General features: G+C 43.3%; 1 protein-coding gene across 1 annotated transcript in view; it reads right to left on the bottom strand.

The window, feature by feature from the left end:
• Positions 1-19,859, bottom strand: part of LOC119209860 (piezo-type mechanosensitive ion channel component 2) — a 54,795-nt gene that overhangs the window by 3,015 nt on the left and 31,921 nt on the right. Inside the window, exons 20-50 of the mRNA XM_037459473.2 lie at positions 19,240-19,416; positions 19,030-19,152; positions 18,320-18,520; positions 18,019-18,223; positions 17,630-17,731; positions 17,353-17,518; positions 15,089-15,332; positions 14,782-14,896; positions 14,273-14,420; positions 14,102-14,191; positions 13,161-13,291; positions 12,853-12,921; positions 11,580-11,683; positions 10,917-11,015; positions 10,174-10,294; positions 9,991-10,068; positions 9,238-9,404; positions 8,956-9,149; positions 8,192-8,365; positions 6,415-7,068; positions 4,705-4,963; positions 4,348-4,527; positions 3,832-4,135; positions 3,609-3,741; positions 2,784-2,931; positions 2,497-2,708; positions 2,098-2,256; positions 1,525-1,672; positions 966-1,154; positions 603-695; positions 133-302 (exon numbers count right to left, since the gene is read on the bottom strand). Of these exons, the coding sequence (XP_037315370.2) occupies positions 133-302; positions 603-695; positions 966-1,154; positions 1,525-1,672; positions 2,098-2,256; positions 2,497-2,708; positions 2,784-2,931; positions 3,609-3,741; positions 3,832-4,135; positions 4,348-4,527; positions 4,705-4,963; positions 6,415-7,068; positions 8,192-8,365; positions 8,956-9,149; positions 9,238-9,404; positions 9,991-10,068; positions 10,174-10,294; positions 10,917-11,015; positions 11,580-11,683; positions 12,853-12,921; positions 13,161-13,291; positions 14,102-14,191; positions 14,273-14,420; positions 14,782-14,896; positions 15,089-15,332; positions 17,353-17,518; positions 17,630-17,731; positions 18,019-18,223; positions 18,320-18,520; positions 19,030-19,152; positions 19,240-19,416 (5,357 nt within the window). The remainder of the gene's footprint in view (positions 1-132; positions 303-602; positions 696-965; positions 1,155-1,524; positions 1,673-2,097; positions 2,257-2,496; positions 2,709-2,783; positions 2,932-3,608; positions 3,742-3,831; positions 4,136-4,347; positions 4,528-4,704; positions 4,964-6,414; positions 7,069-8,191; positions 8,366-8,955; positions 9,150-9,237; positions 9,405-9,990; positions 10,069-10,173; positions 10,295-10,916; positions 11,016-11,579; positions 11,684-12,852; positions 12,922-13,160; positions 13,292-14,101; positions 14,192-14,272; positions 14,421-14,781; positions 14,897-15,088; positions 15,333-17,352; positions 17,519-17,629; positions 17,732-18,018; positions 18,224-18,319; positions 18,521-19,029; positions 19,153-19,239; positions 19,417-19,859) is intronic.

The raw sequence follows: 19,859 nt of genomic DNA on the forward strand, positions 1-19,859 counted from the left end.
TTGTAAGCTAAATGTTTTGTAAGCTAAATACTCGTAGTCAGGGATTATCTCAGACTATAGATCATAATTCATCCACTTTCTTGTCACGTCGTCGGGACACGCTGAAAGGACAACATTAGCAGGGAGTTGCACCTTTGCACGGACCAGGACACGGTGATGGGGAATTCCTCGTCAGTGCCCAACATGTCGATCAGGTTGGCTCTGCTGGGGGGACTGATTGTCCACAGAGAGTTGGAGCTGCCTTTAAGCTCCGCAATGATCAGGTCTTCTGGCATGTAGCCCTCCAGCCACTGCAAGGCGTCCTAAACGCAGGAGAAAGATCACGTAGTGGTCACAACATCATTTTAAAAAGGTGCGTCGGGTGGAATTCTTCGCCAACCACAGAGTGACTCGGCGCATGGCGACGTTGCCTCGGTCTCCCACTTTGGTTCTAAATGAAATACATCAACAACTATTGGGTGGATTTACATTTCAATTTGGTCCTCAAGGGGACAAGCTTTGATAACCGATTTAGAAGTGCATGTCTTCTTCAATTCATTGAGGTAAACAACAACAAACACAAAAACAGACATTTGTATTTGCGTTATAGTTCTTATACTCACATCAAAGGCCTTATAACTGTTCACAAAAGGAAAATATTCTTTATTTGTCACATTCTGCAGTTGCTTCTGCTGAGCGCTCATGGTGAAGATGGGCTGTGAGAAGAAAGAACATCGTTTGGTGTTTTTTAATCATACACATTAAACCCCGCTGCCAGAATACCTGCACAACCTAGAAAATAAGGTCACTCTGATCAAAAGGTGCCGGTTCAGATAAAGACTTTAGAATGAATCAAATACTTTTTCACTTCTACTTCTCGAAGAAGGCCGGATTTCATTTCATTTGAGAAAGATTGCATCTTTTGGCAGATTTTCTCAGTAAAGCACTAAGCCGGCTTGGTTTGATGGGCGAAACGGTGTTCACACCTGAAAGCCAGCCAGGGTGATTTCAAACGACACATCCAGCGGCGGGTTGACGACTCCGGCTACCGACTTAACGAGGGACATGAAGAGCAGCGGGAACCAGACGATGCAGATGAGCAGCACCACGATCATCCCTCCCATGCCGTACTTCACCACCTTCTTCTTCTTCTGGCCTCGGGGTTGGGGATACCTCTGCAGAAGGATGCCATAAAGGACATGTGAGATGATACGAGGATGGGTGCGATGTTAATGCCTGAATGCTTTCAATTGGCTATTGGAACAACGCATTAGAATTAGGCATTTGAAAACCGGATTAGGAAGGAATGCAAGAGTGCATTATTTACTTAAGTGAGGAGTAAAATACATTTAGTATCTTTGAGGAATAATAGGCACCATAGAAAAAAAATATCCTTGTTCACCAGCATACAATAGTATAGAAAGTCACAGATTCAGTGATGTTCAAAGTAAAAAAAAAAAAAAGAATCCAAAAATCACAGAAGTAAATTTCGGCATGAAGCGAAAGCGATTCCCTTTCTCCGACTACACTAAAGCGCCAAAGCACCTTCTCAGACTCTCTCCAGCATTTCAGAATGAAGATGTGAGCATAGATGTCCTCCACGCATATCCAGCTGGACAGAGACAGCGAGGTGTCAGTCCAAACCCAGTCCATCACGGCTCGGAGCTCTGTTAGGAACGGCACCAGACGGAAACTGACAACAGACAAATCCTAGTCGTTATGCACTTTTCAAATACAACGCATTGTTAATCGTTGGCTTGTGACAATGTGCAAAAAACAGTTTATTCAGGCACCACCAAATATGGTTTTTGCCCTCTAATGTCAATAGCTGTAAAAAAAAAAACATCTAAAGTGTTCAATCTAATTCAGATAAGTGATATTTTATTATCTATTACTCACTGGAATGTTAAAAATGTGTCAACATTCATCAGAAGTGTACAAAGCTCTGGTTTTACTGATCTATTCCAAAGAGAATACCCCAGATTCCCAAGTAAATATATTGCAAATTTTGGAACGAAAGAATAGGTATAAATCTCTCCGTCTCCTCCCATTCTTGTGACATCAGCTGACTCTCAACCTCTGATACGACAAAGTCTTGCACCTGCACCAATAACTCACCCTTGAAACAGGAAGAGGTTGACATAATTGTGGCTTTTGGTTAGGAAGTTTCCCAAAACGCGAGTGGGATAGCCACAACGGATCTGATAGGCCGACAGCCCGAAGTAGACGCACTTGACAAAATACCACATCTGAGCGACTGTGTTCTCGCTGAAGCGCCTACGAGGGAAACAGAATCGAAATTGAAGTAATTTCTTTGCAAACAAAAAACACAATTTCAAAGAAACGTAAGACGTAAAAAAAAATTCCTTTCATCTGTTAAACATTCACGTTACAGATGAAAAACATGCACTAAACCTTATTTTAAACCAATGATAATTACCCCAAAACATTGAAAAAATATTGAAATTAATAAAAAACTTCCATTACATTTAACATAACTGAAGATTGAGTTCTTACTTTTCTGTGATTCCCGGCAGGATAAAAAACATCCAGAAGTGGATTCCAAAGACCAGGATGACCTGGAAGACAACCTTGCCCATGACGGTCTTCCTGAGGTAGAGGGCCCGGTCCACCACCATGGTCCCAAACTGGATCAGGACCATGACCAAGAAAGGTCCCGGGACCTGATCCTCCGACAGGGACGAGGTGATGTCTGCCGCCGAGTGTTTCTGGAAGGGATCAAAACAAATGTTTACTTAGAAGTTATTTTGGCTTCTTGATTTGAAACCGATTCTCAAACTTACACCAAACGCCCAGAATCCAAACACGATGATGATGAAGTCGACTGTGTCTGCGAGGAACATCAGCACGTAGACGTCTGTGACGGCGCTGTAGTCCGGGTGGATCAAGTTATAGAAGAACTGCCTGATGGGAAGGTAGATCTCCATGAACCTGTCATGAAAAGAAACATTCTCATCAAGCAAAAAACTCTCGTACAACAGATTCTTTATTAAGTAGCTTGTTAGAATAATTTAGGAGAACTTGCTTCATTTAACAATTTTTAAGTATTTTGAATTTTATCTTTGGTATAAAAACATATTTCCGGTGGTGAAGGATTTCATTGCACACTTGGTCTGATGTAAACTCATCATTAATTCAGACTTCAGAAGTTGGTCAGAACAAGTTAAAAAGGTTAAAGAAATACGTGCGAGTTGTCAGACAAAAGTGATATATAAGTAAATATTTGGTGTGTTTTCCCATAGTAACTTTTTTCTTTGGGTTTCAACTACTGCTGCTGACGTAATATCGCAGAAACCGCTTTTGATTACATTTAGTTGTATGTAATGTTTGTTTTGATCGTCTGTTGCAGCACTTATCAAAATTACACTGACGGGAATGCCGTAATTAAAGGTCTAAATTTAGACCGTTAAAAGGTTTTAGCTGCTGTCTCATTGATATAATTTTCCATTATTCATCCAGAATACTTTCTAAGCAAAGTTCTCATTACTCCCCTCATAAAATTACAAACGCTCTTGTATAATTACAGCGAGGAGTGTTGCGGCCATTAAGCGGCCTTTAGTTGAGTCAAAAAAACACATCTTCTGTAAACCAGCTGTGCCTGAGCGTACCGCTTTGTGACGAAAGCTTTCCCTTTGAGGAGCTGCTCCCTCAGCTTCTCGCCGATCATCTGCTTGCGGGTCTTCTGATGCACGCTGGCCTCGCTGCCGTCCTTGTGGCTGCTGTTGTGGGAAGTCGTGCTTCCTGTGTAAAACGGTCAGTGAGACCTCGAGTCACCGATGAAGCCAAAGCCACTGCTGCACGTGGGACATGAAAGAGACAAAAGATCCTCACCTCTCTTGGACCGCGCAGAAGAGTGGAGCGATCGGTGAGAAATGTGCGAGCCTCCGCTGGAGCTCCTGCGCCGCTGGTAGGTCTGCTGTTGCGCCTGGTGCACCTGGACCTGTCCTGAATCGATGGAGGTGCCGAAGTTGATGGATCTCAAGGTGTGAGTGGAGCCTCTCCGCTCGCTCGCCAGCGAGGCGGCTCGCTCGGACCCCGTCTCACTCTCCTGCTCCTTCCCCTCCTCCTCCGACTCACTCTGACGAGAGGGCTCTCTCTTGTCCTTGGTGTCGTCCTCGTCCCAAAGGCCGTGGCACTGGAAAGGAAAGGAGGAGGAGGAAAAAGGGCAGGGATTTGTGAAGGCCGCGTCACATTTAACCGCTCTCTTTCATTTGTTTGAGAAGCAACAGGTGGTGAGAAACGTTCTAGCAATATCCGCAGCAGTCATCTAGATTTGATCAAAGGCGGCATTTTATTTAAGAACAAGTATTATTATTCTTATTAATATTATTATGCGATTGCAGAAACCTTCAGAATGGATCTGTGGAAGAAGAGAGCCAGTAACTGGACCAGGTCGTAGTGGACGTAGCCGTCCTTCTTCTCCACTCCAATGATGTTGGGGGGATGAGTCGGTTTATTCCTATCGATGACGTTCTGGTTGAAGGGGATGAAGCCAAACTGGAAGAAGTACTTGATGACTATGGTGACCTGGGAGGAAAAACAAAGTGTGTGAGGATGTTTTCAGATTATAGAAATTCACTAGTGAATTCTTACTCATAGACCAGAGTTTTCTTATTATTAACTGTGCATTAATATTTGCAATGAATGAATACAAATGTCGCGTTTACATGTTAATGCAACATTTGTGTCGGTGTCTGACTCTACCTCGGTGTAGATGATGGCGGTCATCCAGTAGCGCTTGCTGGGCCGGGGGACGGACAGCATGGCCCAGAGGAATATGGTGGTGGGAAGGACCAGGGTGATGCAGGAGGCCGACACCATGTGGTTGATGATGATCACAAGGTAGCACAGCATCTCAGAGTTGGCCACCAGCATGTTGTAGAGGGCGTAGCAGAGCTGGAGGACCAGAGGCTGTTTTTGGTAGAATTTATCAGACTGTTCCAGCTCCTTGTCGTAAAACATCCTAAACAGACGTAAAGGGATGGAATGATTTGGTGATTTTATCTGATGTTCAGAGAGTATAAGGGTTTATCTGTGTGGTTATTATTGATTCACAAAAATGCCTGCAATCGTTTTTATTAGGGCTGTCAAAAATAGCGCGTTAACGGCGTTAATTAGCTGTTTGTTGTTAATTACGTCAATTTTTTTGACGCATTTCACGCATGCGCAGTGTGACAAATTATTCAGGTCCGGAAAGAACCTCTTCTTCTAGGGAATGCACTTCATCCTATACAACACATTACTGCCACCTGCAGGCATATGTCAGGCCGTCAGGTTCAGCAAGTTGTTTGCGCCAGAGACCCGCTCCCCTCCCCCCCCCCCCCCCCCCCCCCCGTTCTCGCGCAGCAGAACAGAGAAGAAGAAAAGCTCCGCCCAGCAGAGCAAGAGCAGCGCTGTTCTGAAACATGCGGAGGAAGAGAAACCAATGCGATCTAAATCCTCCCAGGTATGGGAATATTTCACACTGAAATGGGGGTGGTAGCGGATTTCTTTGCAGCGCCAGTCGTTCTAATCGCCGCGCTCGACTTCAAGGTGTAACCTTTATTATTGTTCGGTCTGAAACGGCGCGCCCAGTGACGGGTGGTGCAGCAATATTGTTGTTCGGGTGGAAATCGGGAGAAAGGTCGGTCCGGGAGATTTTCGGGGGGGGCTTTGAAACATCGGGAGGGTTGACATGTCTGGTCATGTCTGGTCATCGCAGGAGCACAAACTCGCAGCAGAGTGGGATAAACTGCAGAGGCTCGAGACCCTTCTAGAGCCATGCAGGGAAATCAGTCTGTAACTTATCAAATAACATTGATTTGATTATTTTCTGGAATGAATTAAAAAATCAAATATCAATAACATATATTTATGTAAAAAATAATAATTATGATAATAATAATGATAATTATGTATCTGTGTCCTGTTATTTATCTTTAGTATGCATTTCAGAAAGAAAAAATGGTTAGGATTCAGGTGTGATTAATTATGATTAATCCACTGAAAATTCTGATTAATTTGATTAAAATTTTTAATCATTTGACACCCCTTGTTTTTATCAGATCACAAACTCTCTTCAATGTGTCTTTGGCACATTCACACGTTACAAAACAACCACATCTGCAGAAATGACTCCGAAGGACACTTGTGCATCAGTGCATCATCTTCCCATAGAGGAGGGGTGATGGGTCTATAACGTGTCCGCCGTCTCATAATTAGTTCTGAAGTAGTCTTTAATCACAGACTGCCTCAGCCGAGACAACTTTAGTCTGGCTCATGTTACACTTTGGTTGTGTACTCCGCCAGTGCAAATGTCGATACCAAAACCAGAAGCTTTTTCTAAAATGAACGAGATGAATCCGCAGCAAAGGTCTGGATTGTGATTCCTGCGAGGCTTGATGCTAAACAGGACTTAGTGGTTGCTGGACTTACTTGTTGAGCAGCAGTTCGCTGGCGGTCAGCTCAGTGGTCATAGAGGGCAACATGATGTCCGACCTGCTGTCCGAGCGACTGTCAGAGGTCATCACCATGCGCCTCTTCCGATCCCTGTCACTCTCGTCGTCGCTGATCTCCAGCCGGTCGAAGCTCACGGCCTTGCTGTAACTGGGCGGCACGTCGGCGTCGGACGTCTTGGAGGCGTCCGTATCCGGGGTGCAGGGCGGCCCCGCTCGCCCCTCCGCCCGCACCAAGTCCTGCTGCTCTGCTCCATCCTCACTTTCGGCGGCGAAGTCTTTCTCCTGGGCGGAGGCGGCAGGCTCCGCCTCCACCAGCCCGAGAGAGGGGCTCTCATCCGGGCACGAGGAGTCCCAGTGAGCCTTTTCTCCAGCTTGGTCTTTTGGCGACTGCTCACCCATGGGCCCCTCTCGGCCCTCACCCTCCTCGGCTGTCCCTTTGGGTTCGGCATCACTCCAGCCGCCGCCCTCTGGCCCCTCCCTCTCATCGAGCTGTTGGTTCTCCCAGGGACCCTGCTGCCGCTGTTGTTGTTGTTGTTGTTTGCCTTCCCCTTGGTCCTGCTCATCCTCCACTTCGTCTATGGTGTCTGCGGTGCCCTGCCTGGAGTAGAGCGTGACGCACTGGGTCGCTTCACTGCAGGGGAGACAAGCGACTGTGTCATTAAACGTCCTCAAATCTGTCCTTTCACGCTGAAATTAAAAGAATGGATGTTGATACAGAAGCATCAGCCCGTTGTGCTCAAATGTATTACAACGTACCGTAGCAAATATTTGTTTTTTTAATAAAGTATGATTTAGTTAAACACATTATATTTTTAAGTGTTTTTAGTGAACAGTATTTGTACCAAGTATGACATCACCTATTAACTTGTGCATTCTTTAATAACATCTTGTCATTCATTAGCATCTCTTATGGGATACTATAATATGCTTGTGTGTGTGTTCTCTTTGTCCCTCCAGCTAAACTTGTACACTACTAGACCCATCAGCTTATTTTAGGTGCTCATTCATGACTGACATGACAATCTCAACGATCACATATTTTATTTTCCAACTCCTCACTTTTGCTGTGGATTTGAAATGTTCGGACGATGAACTTTAGACAATTTAAGGGCTGCATTGTGATTGGCTCACACAACCGTGAACACATAGCAGGACTGACAGTTACTGTTCAGTGGAAGCTATATTCAGTCAGCATGAACTGCTACACAGTGAACTGCAGTTTAGCTGCCTGGAGCAAACACGTCTGACGGATACACATGCGGTCGAGACAAGGCAAGTGTCGTTTGTATTGATTCAATCTAACATTACAGCAGCAGTTGTTGTTGTTGTTGTTGCAGACGCACCAGGAAGAGATCTGCACTATTACAGTTATAAACAGCTTTATCTGCTTATAACTAAATAATTACAGTAGTGTTTTTGTTTTGTTCTATGAAGTAATGATCACTGACACAAGAAAAGGGGTATTCAAATCCTAGATTACAGACGTGGTATTGCTGAAACAATCCAAGAGCATTCAAATAGATTCTTATATCACCGTTATAGGGTGATTTTGTAATGAAAAAAAAAATAATTTCACAGAATGCGTGTTATAAAAACTGACATGCAACGATTCAGCTTAAATCAAATATTCCACAAACAATATCTGGAGAAGCCTTTTGACAAAACACCAGCCAGGTGACGTGATGACCTCTTTCCCGTCCCCGACCATGAGAAGCAGCACATGTGTGTAAATGGATGATGCAGAGACCAGGCACCTGGACATGAAGCTGCTGCAGCTTTCCGCTGACGAATTGGAGACGTCCAGGCCGTACATCTTACGCAGTTTGGGCCTGGCTCGCTCGCTGGTTTTGGGAATGCACTCCGGCATTGCATCCAGGTCTTCCAGGGTGGATTGGCGAGAAAACAGTGTGGTTGCATCGGTGAAGGCACTGAGAGATGATGAGAGTGTCACATGGAGCGATGGCAATGAGATGGGATCGATGTTAGGTTGTACGTCCCATATATAATGTGTGATAAAAGCATCCAAACGTAAAAATGAATAGGATTTGTCACATGACCACACATGTTGTGACAAAGGATGAGGATGAAACGGCTCAATGTCACGTTATGGATCAACCTGACAACTGTCAATGGTTCAACCCTTAAACTAGTAGCTCACCCAAATAGCATAACACTAGTTCTTTAAATATCATATCTCAAAACCTGGACAAATAAAGCCTCAAACTGTCTACGTTTCCAGACATGAGTAAAGCAAGAAAAACATTAATAGGAGACACCTGTCCCAAAAAATGTGTCCACACATGCACTATTGATCATTTTAGGGCCTGTTTTAGTAATAATCTTTGAGAACAAAAAGAACAGATTATATTCAATTTCTCATTAAAAATGAACAATTTTCCATGAAAAATACAAGAATTTGAGGAATTGTGATGGAAGCATGAAAATGAATAAATTACAACCCAAAACACAAAAAAGAACAAACATGTTTCAAGTGTTGCATGGCTGAGGCCCTGTGTACCTGGAGATGGAGTCTCTGGAGGCTGAGGAGTCCTGGCTCCCCATGGGGTGGGCTCTTCTCCTCCTGCGGACCCCGGTGGAGGGGAAGGTCGACTCGTCCTCGCTCAGCTGATCCAAACTGGCCTGCCTGGACATGTTGAGCCTCATGGCCTTCTGGTAGTAGACGTGGATGCTCTCTCGCGACGGCACATTGCCCTGGTGGGAGAAGAGGCATTCTTACAACTACACAAACCTGCTTCCATTGGCGGGGAAATTGCGACCAATTGCAATTTACAAAACATACTTTTTTGACTTCTCTGGTCAGCATGCAGCGCTCTATGCGCAGCACGGTGGAGATGTCGATGTACTCCCTGCACATGTCGTTCATCCACTTGGTGAAGCTGTCCAACGTTGTCTGGAAGAGCACCCAGGTGAACTTTATGATGTTGAAGACTCGCTTGATGATGTTGTCTGACACGACACAAAAATACTCACATTGAGTTAACTTTTCAGGGAGCAGTAAAGAATGATGGCCCTCAGTGACAGTAAGAAATAGCTGATTTTATGCCAATATGAACAATAAAATTCTGCAAAACTTTACAGAGCATATTATTATTCATCCTCCTGATCTGTCTGTAGAAGGAATGACCATCAGAGATTAGCAGAAGATAAAATAAGTGTAAAAAGAAGTTTGTGATATTGCATCAAAACACTTCCAAAACTAGAACACAATTTGGACGACTTAGGAGAGTGAATCAGTGTAATTTAAATTAGGGAAAATAAAAAGCCATTTAGAAAACAACTTGGTGAGGGATTTTTTCCATTTTATAATATGATGCTTAAACCATTCAATTATTCTCCATCAACTTTCCCAATGAAAAAGGATAAAAACTAACAGACTATAGAGATTAACGCTGTATGAGGATACATAATTAAATAATTAGTTTCTCTAATCCATGCTTAGAGCAGGTTTAGACACAGGAGGAGGAAATTAAGAACACAAAGTCAAGTCCATCCGTTGTTTGAGGAATCCGAAAAATGTTCTTGAGATACCAACCTGGACCACCAGATTTCTTCTTCTCTTCATCTTTTTCCTGCCCATCTGAGAGCTCACCAACCTCTACGGTCACATTACCTGCTCAAGTACAGAAAAGACACTTTTCAATAGAAGGATTTTAAAAAGGTAAATCCTTGCCCGCTCATGAGTAAAAGTGTGTTTCATGAGAGTACATTTGCTTACCATGTTTTTTGCTTTTTCTGTGTCTGACTCCTTTAGTATATTTTTTCCAAAATTTACGTTTCTCCTTCCCTCGGGCCTTGAGGGCCGCTTTGGGGTCTGTGATCCAGGCGTGATAGAGAAACTACGGAGCAGGAAGAAGGAGTTTAGTATCGATCAAGAATATGAAAAATAGGAGTCACTGAAGTAAATTATGACCAAATTGGTAGAAGCAATAATAAGCTAAATTAGAAATCAAACCCCAATTGAAAATGTTTTTGCAGGTTTTAGTATCTTACTTACAAATCATGTACATTTTAAATTACAACAGAACATTTCTGAAAAGATTTTATTTTTCTTAATTATATCAACATAAAAAAAATAGGTCGCAATACTCAGTATCCAACCTTCCAAACAAAAAGTCTTGTAGAACTTGTAAAACACATATATAATATTCCTGGTGTTCTACTGTGTATCACAATTACGTTTTTACACTCTGCATTGCTGAATTCATGGCGAGATACTTTCTGTGAATAAACAGAATCGTTCACAAACACACAGGCAAGGCCCGAACACTTGCTGCTGATACGGAGTCACAGACCATAATGACTCACATCATGCAAAGCTCACAGCAGCAGACAGGAATCACATGATGAACATAACGCCAGAATAAAGCTCCGGTTCATGCGGCCCACTTCAAGTCAAAGCAACATGCAAAGAGCCAAAGCATAAACAAGGCTGCGTTAACCGGTTCTGGGGGTGAGTACCTTGCCTGCCTTCACTATGTACTGCAGGATAGTTTTAGGCAGCTTAATGACAGACTTGGGCAAGGCCAGAAGAGCAGAGACAAACTTCCCAATAGCTCGCTACAAAGAGGCAGAGTGGGGGAGGATTAGTAGAAAATGATTTCATATTATTAGGGAATGATGTGTTAAGAGACAGTGAACATTTGAACGCTACGCAGATAATTGTACATTGTTACTTCGATCTCCTCAATGTGAGTACTCAAAACACTTCATTCATCCTTAAAAAGTTAAATCACAAAATGAATACATTTTACGACTGTACAATGTACGACTGTAAAGTGTTGACATAGGCACACTTTACAATAACTACGCAAGCAGTACTTGATGTAAGCATACTTCAGTATGCAACTTTTATTGGAATTAGAGTATTCTTATACTGTTGCATTTGTACTTTTACTGAGGTAAAGGATCCGAGTATAAAGAAATGAATACAGAAAATGTAAATAAAAAATACATTATCTCCTTACTTTTGAACTGTTAAGTATTTGAGTAAACTTTATTTATTATTTATCCAAGTTGAATGCAAACTCCTTATCAATAAAACATGTAATTGCATTAAATAACTGCGACAAATTAAGAAGAATTAAGATCTTTTGAAACTGAAAAGCCACGAGTCAAAGTCACCTGAAATGCGGACTTCTTTGGCGGTTCATCATCTTTTTTCTCCTCTTCTTCCTCCTCATCCTCACTATCAGTTTCAAACAAGTAATAGTCTCCACTTCTAACCACTGAAGGGGGCAGAAGGTAAAGTGTAGTTATTTTCAGTCAAACGATCTTTTTTCAACAACATTAAAATGAGGTTCCTAAAGGGTTCCCTTGCTTAAGGGAAGAAGCATGAAAATCAAACAACCTACCGTGAAATTAAAGAAATAGAAATGTTCTACTTTTAAACATTTAAATGAGACAGTTGGGACATAAACACACATTCAAAAAACATCTGAGACAGAAAACGCACATTAGTATGATAGAACCATGAGCACAAAGCACAATTAGGGTATTCAATTAAATAAGAAATGATTCCAGACAGCGCAGTCGCCTTTAAGCTGCTCCACAGAGCAAGTGACTCCTGCCTACAGCAGTTAAGTGGGATGGACGAGGCTGACTTATGTCCTTGAACAGAACCGCGGTGGGCGGGAGGTGAGGGAGGATGCTGGGATGTGGAGATGAAACATCAAATGACAAAGAGGTGAAATGGAGAAATTATTTGAAAATGTCATGTGGGGGTGTAGAGCGACAGGAGACATGAGTTCAACCCAAACAGGCGACCGTTGTATTGACTCACCGAGATGAGTGTGTTTTTTTCTATTTAACCATAAAGAGAGGTAGAAAAGGTCGTCGTTTTATACGTTCAATCACTTATCCAAATGTTCCCTTTTGATTTTCTCCTGTTTGGTGACCATGTCCACAGGCAAAGAATGAACAAACTCCTTCACCCTTTATTCCAGTACTGAGAATAAAGGTGAGTCGACTTCATATCTTTGCATGATTTTTAAATGTTTTTATAACAGAGTGATTCTCTACTGTGGGCTCTTTAGGTGAGATCGAGAATTATGTTTTAAACATGTGCAAACGTTCAGACATTAGTCATTTTCTCTCGCAAAAGTGTCATCGTGTCTATTTAAGGCGACCCTCCTCGGCACCGATACAGGCGCGGCTTAATAGATCATCTTGAAACTGAAGAGCCTCTCTACACATAGTGTACGTGAGAGCTGCAGGTCGAAACAAGGGCCCTTAAATAGAACCAGAAAGGACTAAAGTCTGAATGGAGCCAGACTACTGTGTGTTGGTGCCTTCAGAGCCCAGCGGCAGTATGGGAATCCTCAGCGTTCTGGTCAAGGACACAAGGGCCAATCAGAGTGGAGGAAGAGAAAAAAAGAGGGTTGGGGGGTCAACCTACTGGAAGCATGGTCAACCCACGGCCTCCACCACTGCTTTTTTTTGGTCTTGGCTTTCGCTCGCTGTGCTCCTAAAATTTCACAAATACATCAATGCAACATTTCATAAGAAAATTGACTTCAAGGCATACGTTTTTTTTTAGTCTATTAATTTGAACTGCTTTTTAAATGTTTTTTTTAGATCAAATACATCATCAAACAACATAAGTTAGACAAATAGGTTGGCATTGCGGTACTAATGCCACTAGCAAACATTTAACCTCCACAACAACTCTTCTAACACTGACTCAATGGTCAGCCGTCGTCATACCGTCATCATCCTCCTCCTCCTCTTCCTCGGGATGGATGAGGGTTGGTCCATCTCCAGACTCCTGTGCAATGCTCAGCATCCTCTCCTTGCCCCTCTTAAACTTTTGCTGCCTCACCTTAATGCGCTCCATCCTGATTAGATCAGAGAGGCGGCGAAAGAGACACAGAGTATCGACACGGAGGAACATCACCGACGGCCCAACAGACTGACCATAAACATCTCCAGGCTTCGTATACAAATTAGTGTACGTTATGAAACGGTGGAGTGCTCATTAGAGCGGGTGGGTGGATATTTTCAGAGCTGATGAGTAACTCCTGAGATAACTGTAAGTGGTGGCAATACATTGACTGTGTGGTATGGCATATCGAGCAATGGCTTCCTGGAAACAGTAGAGACCAAGACAGGAGTTGCTTTTACCACAAGACGGATTTTAAATGGCTTTTTTAATACGGCATGTTTAATTATGGACAAGGTTGGGAGTCGACAAATAGAGAGTTGATCATATCGACGTAGCCGTGTTGTTTTATTAGTTATATTCCATACTCAAGAAATTCCCTCTTTATTGCCATGGAATGGAACAGCACTGAGAGACATTGATTTTGGTCTTTTGACACTACAGAATAATGCCAGCTTCATCCTTCTCATGAGAAAAGCAACCAATCACTGTCCTGTCAGTCACTATATGACTATTCAAAACAATATTCTGGCCATATCTATAAAAAATAGATCTTTGTAAAAAAAATACATAAGCGTGTAGGGAGGTGGAGATTTAGGATGAGCTTTGATTATTTACACAATATCATTATGCGTCTTTTTTACCATATACTATTTGTTTTATCAAAACAAGTTTATCGTGATCACTGTTATTTTCCCATTATTCCCATGTCAAAATACGCCGCGGCGGAGCACGACACCGCATGGAGCAAGTCAAACAGTCTCACTGTCTCTTCAGCTGCTCCACAGATTTGCGCTCCTCCTCCAGTCGGGCTCTCACCGCCTTCACGATCGTGGCCTGGAAAAGCTCCGCCCCTCTAAAAACACAAAGAAACGATCAAAACATTCAGAATCATGTTTTCACAGCGTCTTTACGCAGCTCGGCTTCATGTGCGTACCTGCACGCGAGGACCTGCGAAGCTCTGATATCGGCCACCACGTGGAGGAAGTAGTAGCTCATGAAGACTCTTCTCTGCAGCATCAGGAAGGCAAAGCAGATGCTGTCCCAGATGATCCCGGCCTCGTTGCCGGGCAACTCACAGAGCTCTGATGGTGAAAGTGAGGACATTTATGAGGGCTAATTATAAAAAAAAGCACAGAGAGGCAAACACAACAACATTTTGGTAAACAGTCCAATTAAGTCCATAATGATGACAAAAAAAATCATTTAGAAAAATAATTTTGCCAAAACGCCTTTAAGCCACAACAAGGGTGTGGGTTTCATTTCGGTTTCTTGGGGAAACACACTCATTGACACAAAATCTGAAGCAGCAACTCAGACCAACCATGACTCACAGTTGTAGCCAAAAGGAGGATTGGTGCTGCTCCTCACAGTAAAAGGGCAGTTCTCACCTTCTGGTGACATTTATTGGTGACCCTGAGATAGCTGAATGTCGAGTCCACTCACTCTTGTCGTTTTCGTTGATTGTGACTTTGTATTCCTTGATGGTGCACGCCAGACTGCACAACTGGATCAACCAGCAGTGTTTAATGAGAGATTTGATGTAGCCACAAGCCAGTATCTGAAAACAAGCAGACTTTATTACTTACTTGAACACAATCCCTTTTTAATATATCTTGGTTAGGAACTTTCATTTCTCATAACACACAGGCAGTATGGGTGTGAACTAAAATATCTTTATAACAAGTGTACTTTTCACCCATGCAGGCATTTTCTCATTCATCTTCATTTCCATTTGAGATAGGTCACTCACAGACAAAATGTTCTTCATGGTGATTACGAAGATGTTGTAGGCGATGAGGAAGTCCCAGTAGTGGAGGATCTTTTTGATTGGTTTGAGCAACAGCTCTCCGCCAAAGAGTAGGAAGTAGAAGCAAGCCACCAGGTAGCCCATGCAGAAGACGCTGATCCGCGTGGTGCCAGTGATGAAGATGATGGTCAGTACGAACCAGAACAAGTAGCTAAATGTGATGACCTTCAGCATGTCCAGGTAGGACCTAGAAGACAGGATTGAAAATGATACGTCAGCTATTTCCCTCCCAAAGAGAAAGTAGAAATTCAACAGATAAATCTTTTTTTTTTTCTGCATGATTTGGCAGCTCTGCATGTCAGGTGAAGGTTACTTTTGGGGGAAAACAATTCACAGCATCCCAATGCAGCAACACGAGCGGTGTTCCCACATGCCGTGAAGTACCAACCAGTGTCCATGCCTTCTGAAATAGGTGCATTTTCCTGCATTATCTCGAACAAATAACAAAAAACTGCTCGTCAGCTGCAGCTCTCACTTCTCTTAAATCAAGCTCGAAGGCTTCTCGGTTTGCTTCTTGTCACATCATTTCTTACACTGAATGACCTTGATGATGATGGCTTTATTCTTTAGTTTTATACATGTTTTATTATGTACTTATTATTTTCTATTCTGTTACCTCTGTAATGACTGTTAGATGCTAGATTTTTCCATAGCCATGTTAGCCACCTGTTTTACCTGGTGACAACAGTCATGAGCTGATTTTAGTCACACGGAGATGGAAGTAAAGAAGAATGCTTACAACACCATAAAAGTCTAAACAACATTTCAGTTCATTTGGGTGCTGTGTGCACAATCCGCCCATCAATCACACTTAGTGTATCCCTGAGTGTCGGTCCGCCGGGCAAGACTTTGATCAATCGACCAGAGACGAAACCCGACACCTGTCACTCAGCACAGATACATGTCCCCCGAGCGTGTGTCCGACGTGCTGAAAGCATGCGGGCAGACCACGCGTCCTCGTGTGAGGGACCATTAATATGACGCGCGCAGTGAAAACGTGGGAAGCGACGTGCATCAATCGGATGGACCTGTGAAAAAACACGGGACCACAGCAGCAGCAGCTGGTCCGCTTAGGAAGCAGCTCTGATGAAGTGGCTTCGGATCGGACGAGGCGTAGATGGGCCGGAATGGCTGAGTGAGTTGTCCTTCTTCATCGCGGCAGAGAATACCTTTTTCCCCCCATACTTAAAAGCTATTTATTGAGTTAGAGTACAGGCCAAAAGCATCTGAGCCGCGGAGTGACGGACAGAGTGTTTTTGTGGATTATGGATTTCCCCCCCCCCCCCCCCCCCCCCCCCCACACCGTGTCCGTAATTCGATCCTGGAGGGAAACGATGGAATAAGTGCAGAGCTGCTGTGCCGTGGGCAGACGGGCAGTTTGGCTCGCTTTCTTTCTACGAGGGCTCGTTGATGGACGCAGAGTGCGTTAATAAAAGACGTGTCCACTTTGTGCATCAACACAGCGGAATGTGAGGGGCACATAATCAATGACTGTGGACAAGTCAGGATGCTCTCGTTGTCCTTCTTACTCACTTTGCCCGGCCCCTCAAAAACCTCTCCTCACTATTTTTTTTTTTTATGAGCAAAAATAAGTACCTAGGTCTAGATTCAAATATTGGACAAAGGCCAAAATGATGTTTAAAACATCTCTTGGATAAGGCAAGCGTCTCAGGAGAATGACTGAGGAGAACCAGATCTTTGATTTGCGTTTCTAAATCATAAACCTGGAATCATCGTGTCGCCGATGGCAGCAACGTTTCTGTTATGAACATGCATTGATTGATGTGTTGGCCACTTCGATCGGCGGCCAAACCGGTCAATATATTTGAGCTGATACAGCAAACCAGTCAGTTCTCATTCCCAGAAATAGATGTAAAATATGGAATAACATCTACCAAGGGGCATGTTAAGAAAATTAATTGCCTTTGATGCTTTACAACTACATCAAGTAGACCATAGACCAAAACAGTAATATCAACACAATCTTATAACAACGTTTTATTCTTAAAAATCAATTAAGCCGGCTACGGGACTTCCTTTGCTATTTGCATGTCTTGCTGTCCTCTATGTTAATGTAGTTCTAGTCGACATAAATGATAACATCTGTTATAAATCTACTCAAATCTAGACAAAATACAAGTCTGGGATACTGAGCCTTACGCTGTATCCATAAAGCCACAATAGGACTTTAGTGTACATTGCTGTACCTGCAGTGGATGAAGTCGGGGACGGGGTTGTGGACGCTGAAAGAGGCTGCGTCCAGGTCCCTGCAGATCTCCACGTTGTCTCCGGCCATGAGGCGAACCGCCGCCTTGTTTTCCTCGTCGAACACCTGCCTCTGGAGAGAGGCACACAGCAGCAACATGAAGTCATCTGGAAAAGAAGAGAGGGGCAGTCCGACTTGGGCTGAGCAAAAGTCTTGCCGATACAAGACACTATAATGGACAATTGTCAGTATAACCACTAAATATGTGTGAAACATACAGATGAGGAACATCGGATTGGGTTGAGTCAGGAAATCTGGAACATAGAGCCACTTGACCACATTGGAGTCCGTGGTCGAGTCTGGAAACCTCCAGGGGTAATCTGAAATGGAAACGTGCACCTTTCTTATTTATGAATAAACATATTTTGCTCAGACGGCAAAATTTTAAGTAATACACAGGGTGGATGATTTTGAGCGAGTAGACATAATGACGAAGATATCAGTCATAGTAGCGGGACTATGAACGAGCTGCAAATACATACACCAGATGAGAACACAATTGACTATAGAAATAATTTGCAGATGAATCAGTAATGACAACAGTTTATCGCTCGTTGTTTGAAATCACAGCAGCGAGTCCAGAATCGACAAGTTGGTTCTCGCGAACCTCTGCAGGCCGCCGGCGGGATCCCGATGCAGATCAAGTACTGGACGGTCAGCATGCAGGCCAGGAAGCAGCAGTACTTTGGCCAGATCTCAGCGATGGCTTTCCTCCTGCGTCGGTACATGACTGCGATCAGGGCGAAGGCGTGAAGCATGGCGAAGAAGTCCATGCGCTGCCCGATGACGTTGACCACCAGCAGCAGGCACGTCTGCGAGGAGGAAGGAGGAACACAGGCCGGTGAAGTGACGCGAGGAGGTAAAAATCATACGTGTCGGGAAAGTCTTTTTTCCCCCCTCGTCTCGACCTCAAGTCCAAACTTGTAGAAGAAGTAGTTGACGAAGTATTTAATGAAGCTGACGATGCCGGTGTCCAGGTGCTGCCGCGTGATGTCGTGGAAGATGATGCTGGCAGCTGGAGGCGAGAGCTTGTTCCTCAGTCTGAAGTATTCCTGATGCCGATAAATGGTCACCTCGAATGCTAACAGAGCCAGCATCATCAGGTTGTTCTGCAGAGGGGGAGGATATTTTTCTAGTATTTATTCTATTTTATAACAGATTGGTCATTCTTTAGAAAAAAAGAGGATACATTTTTTTATTTGGGGTGATTGTCATTTTTTAGATTTTCTACACTTTGCAACTGAAACGTGAGTTTAAATCTACTTTAACTAAAGTTAATAGTGGAGCTCATTATCTTACTATCGATATGTTTTGATGAAACGCTGCGTTGAATTCACAAATGATCAGTAAGGTGCTAAACATTTTTGGATCCGTTGATCAATACTAGTTTTTGTAGCCCAACCAGCTGTTTCGCCCCATTTCCAGTATTTGTGGTAAAAGTACTCTCTGCTAAGCTATCCAGGCGCGACGGAATCAAGATCAAGTTTTTGCCTTTTGCCCAGAATTTTCCAACAAATTCCATTACTGAAATGATTGAAATGATAATGGTTGCATGAATTGTTCTTCCCTTGCTGTGACGACATGATGTGTATATGCTGCAAAAGTTCCCCCTGCTCACCCTGAGGTATCCCAGCAGGTCTGCAGACTTCTGCAGGCCGACCCAGTTGGCTGGATCCACTGGTCCTTTATACAGCAGAGACTCCTCCATCTCAGTGACCTGCGTCTGTGAGTAGTTGGCTGGCTGTTGAAAAGAGAACAGAACAGTATGGATGTATTAAACATGTCTTGTTAGCGAGACAAAGGGTAGATAACGTTTAGCTATATTCACCATCGAGCAGTTCTTCGAGTAGGAAGGGGGGTCTATAGACTTCAGCTGGTACAACATTTTACACACGATGATAACACACGTCCAGACGGTGCAAACACTGGAGGCAAGGGGACGATATTGGCTGTAAGGCAGTGCAAAGGCCCAGGATGCCAGGAACACGTAGTTGAACAGAGACACCTGCACAGGAGACAAGATAGCCGATGAAGACAAAAGGAATAACAGCCCACATTCATCTTTTTTTCCACTGATGTTCTCTTTTTATTTTTATTGAGTCTATAACAACACATATTACTCCTATTATTGTTTGTTACAAAACACTGACATATTTCTAAAACTTTTAATAAGAATCTAACAGCCTCTGCAGCTTATTCCGATTAAATCTCTCCAACTCAAAGAGCCTCGATGGCAGGAAACAGCTATTACAGTTTCCCTAATAACCCCTAACTATAATCAAGCTACCCTGTTCCTGTGTAGGAGTGTAGAGCAATAAAAATGTAACCCATTTAACGGAAGTAACTTGTGATTTTAAATTGAATGATGCTCAGAACTACGTATATTGAGTGTACTTAGTTTTAGAAGATCGTAACCTGATTAAACTTACAAACAAATCAATGGCCAGG

This window comes from Pungitius pungitius, chromosome 15, assembly GCF_949316345.1.
Source record: "Pungitius pungitius chromosome 15, fPunPun2.1, whole genome shotgun sequence".
In the NCBI taxonomy this organism is placed as follows: Eukaryota; Metazoa; Chordata; class Actinopteri; order Perciformes; family Gasterosteidae; genus Pungitius; species Pungitius pungitius.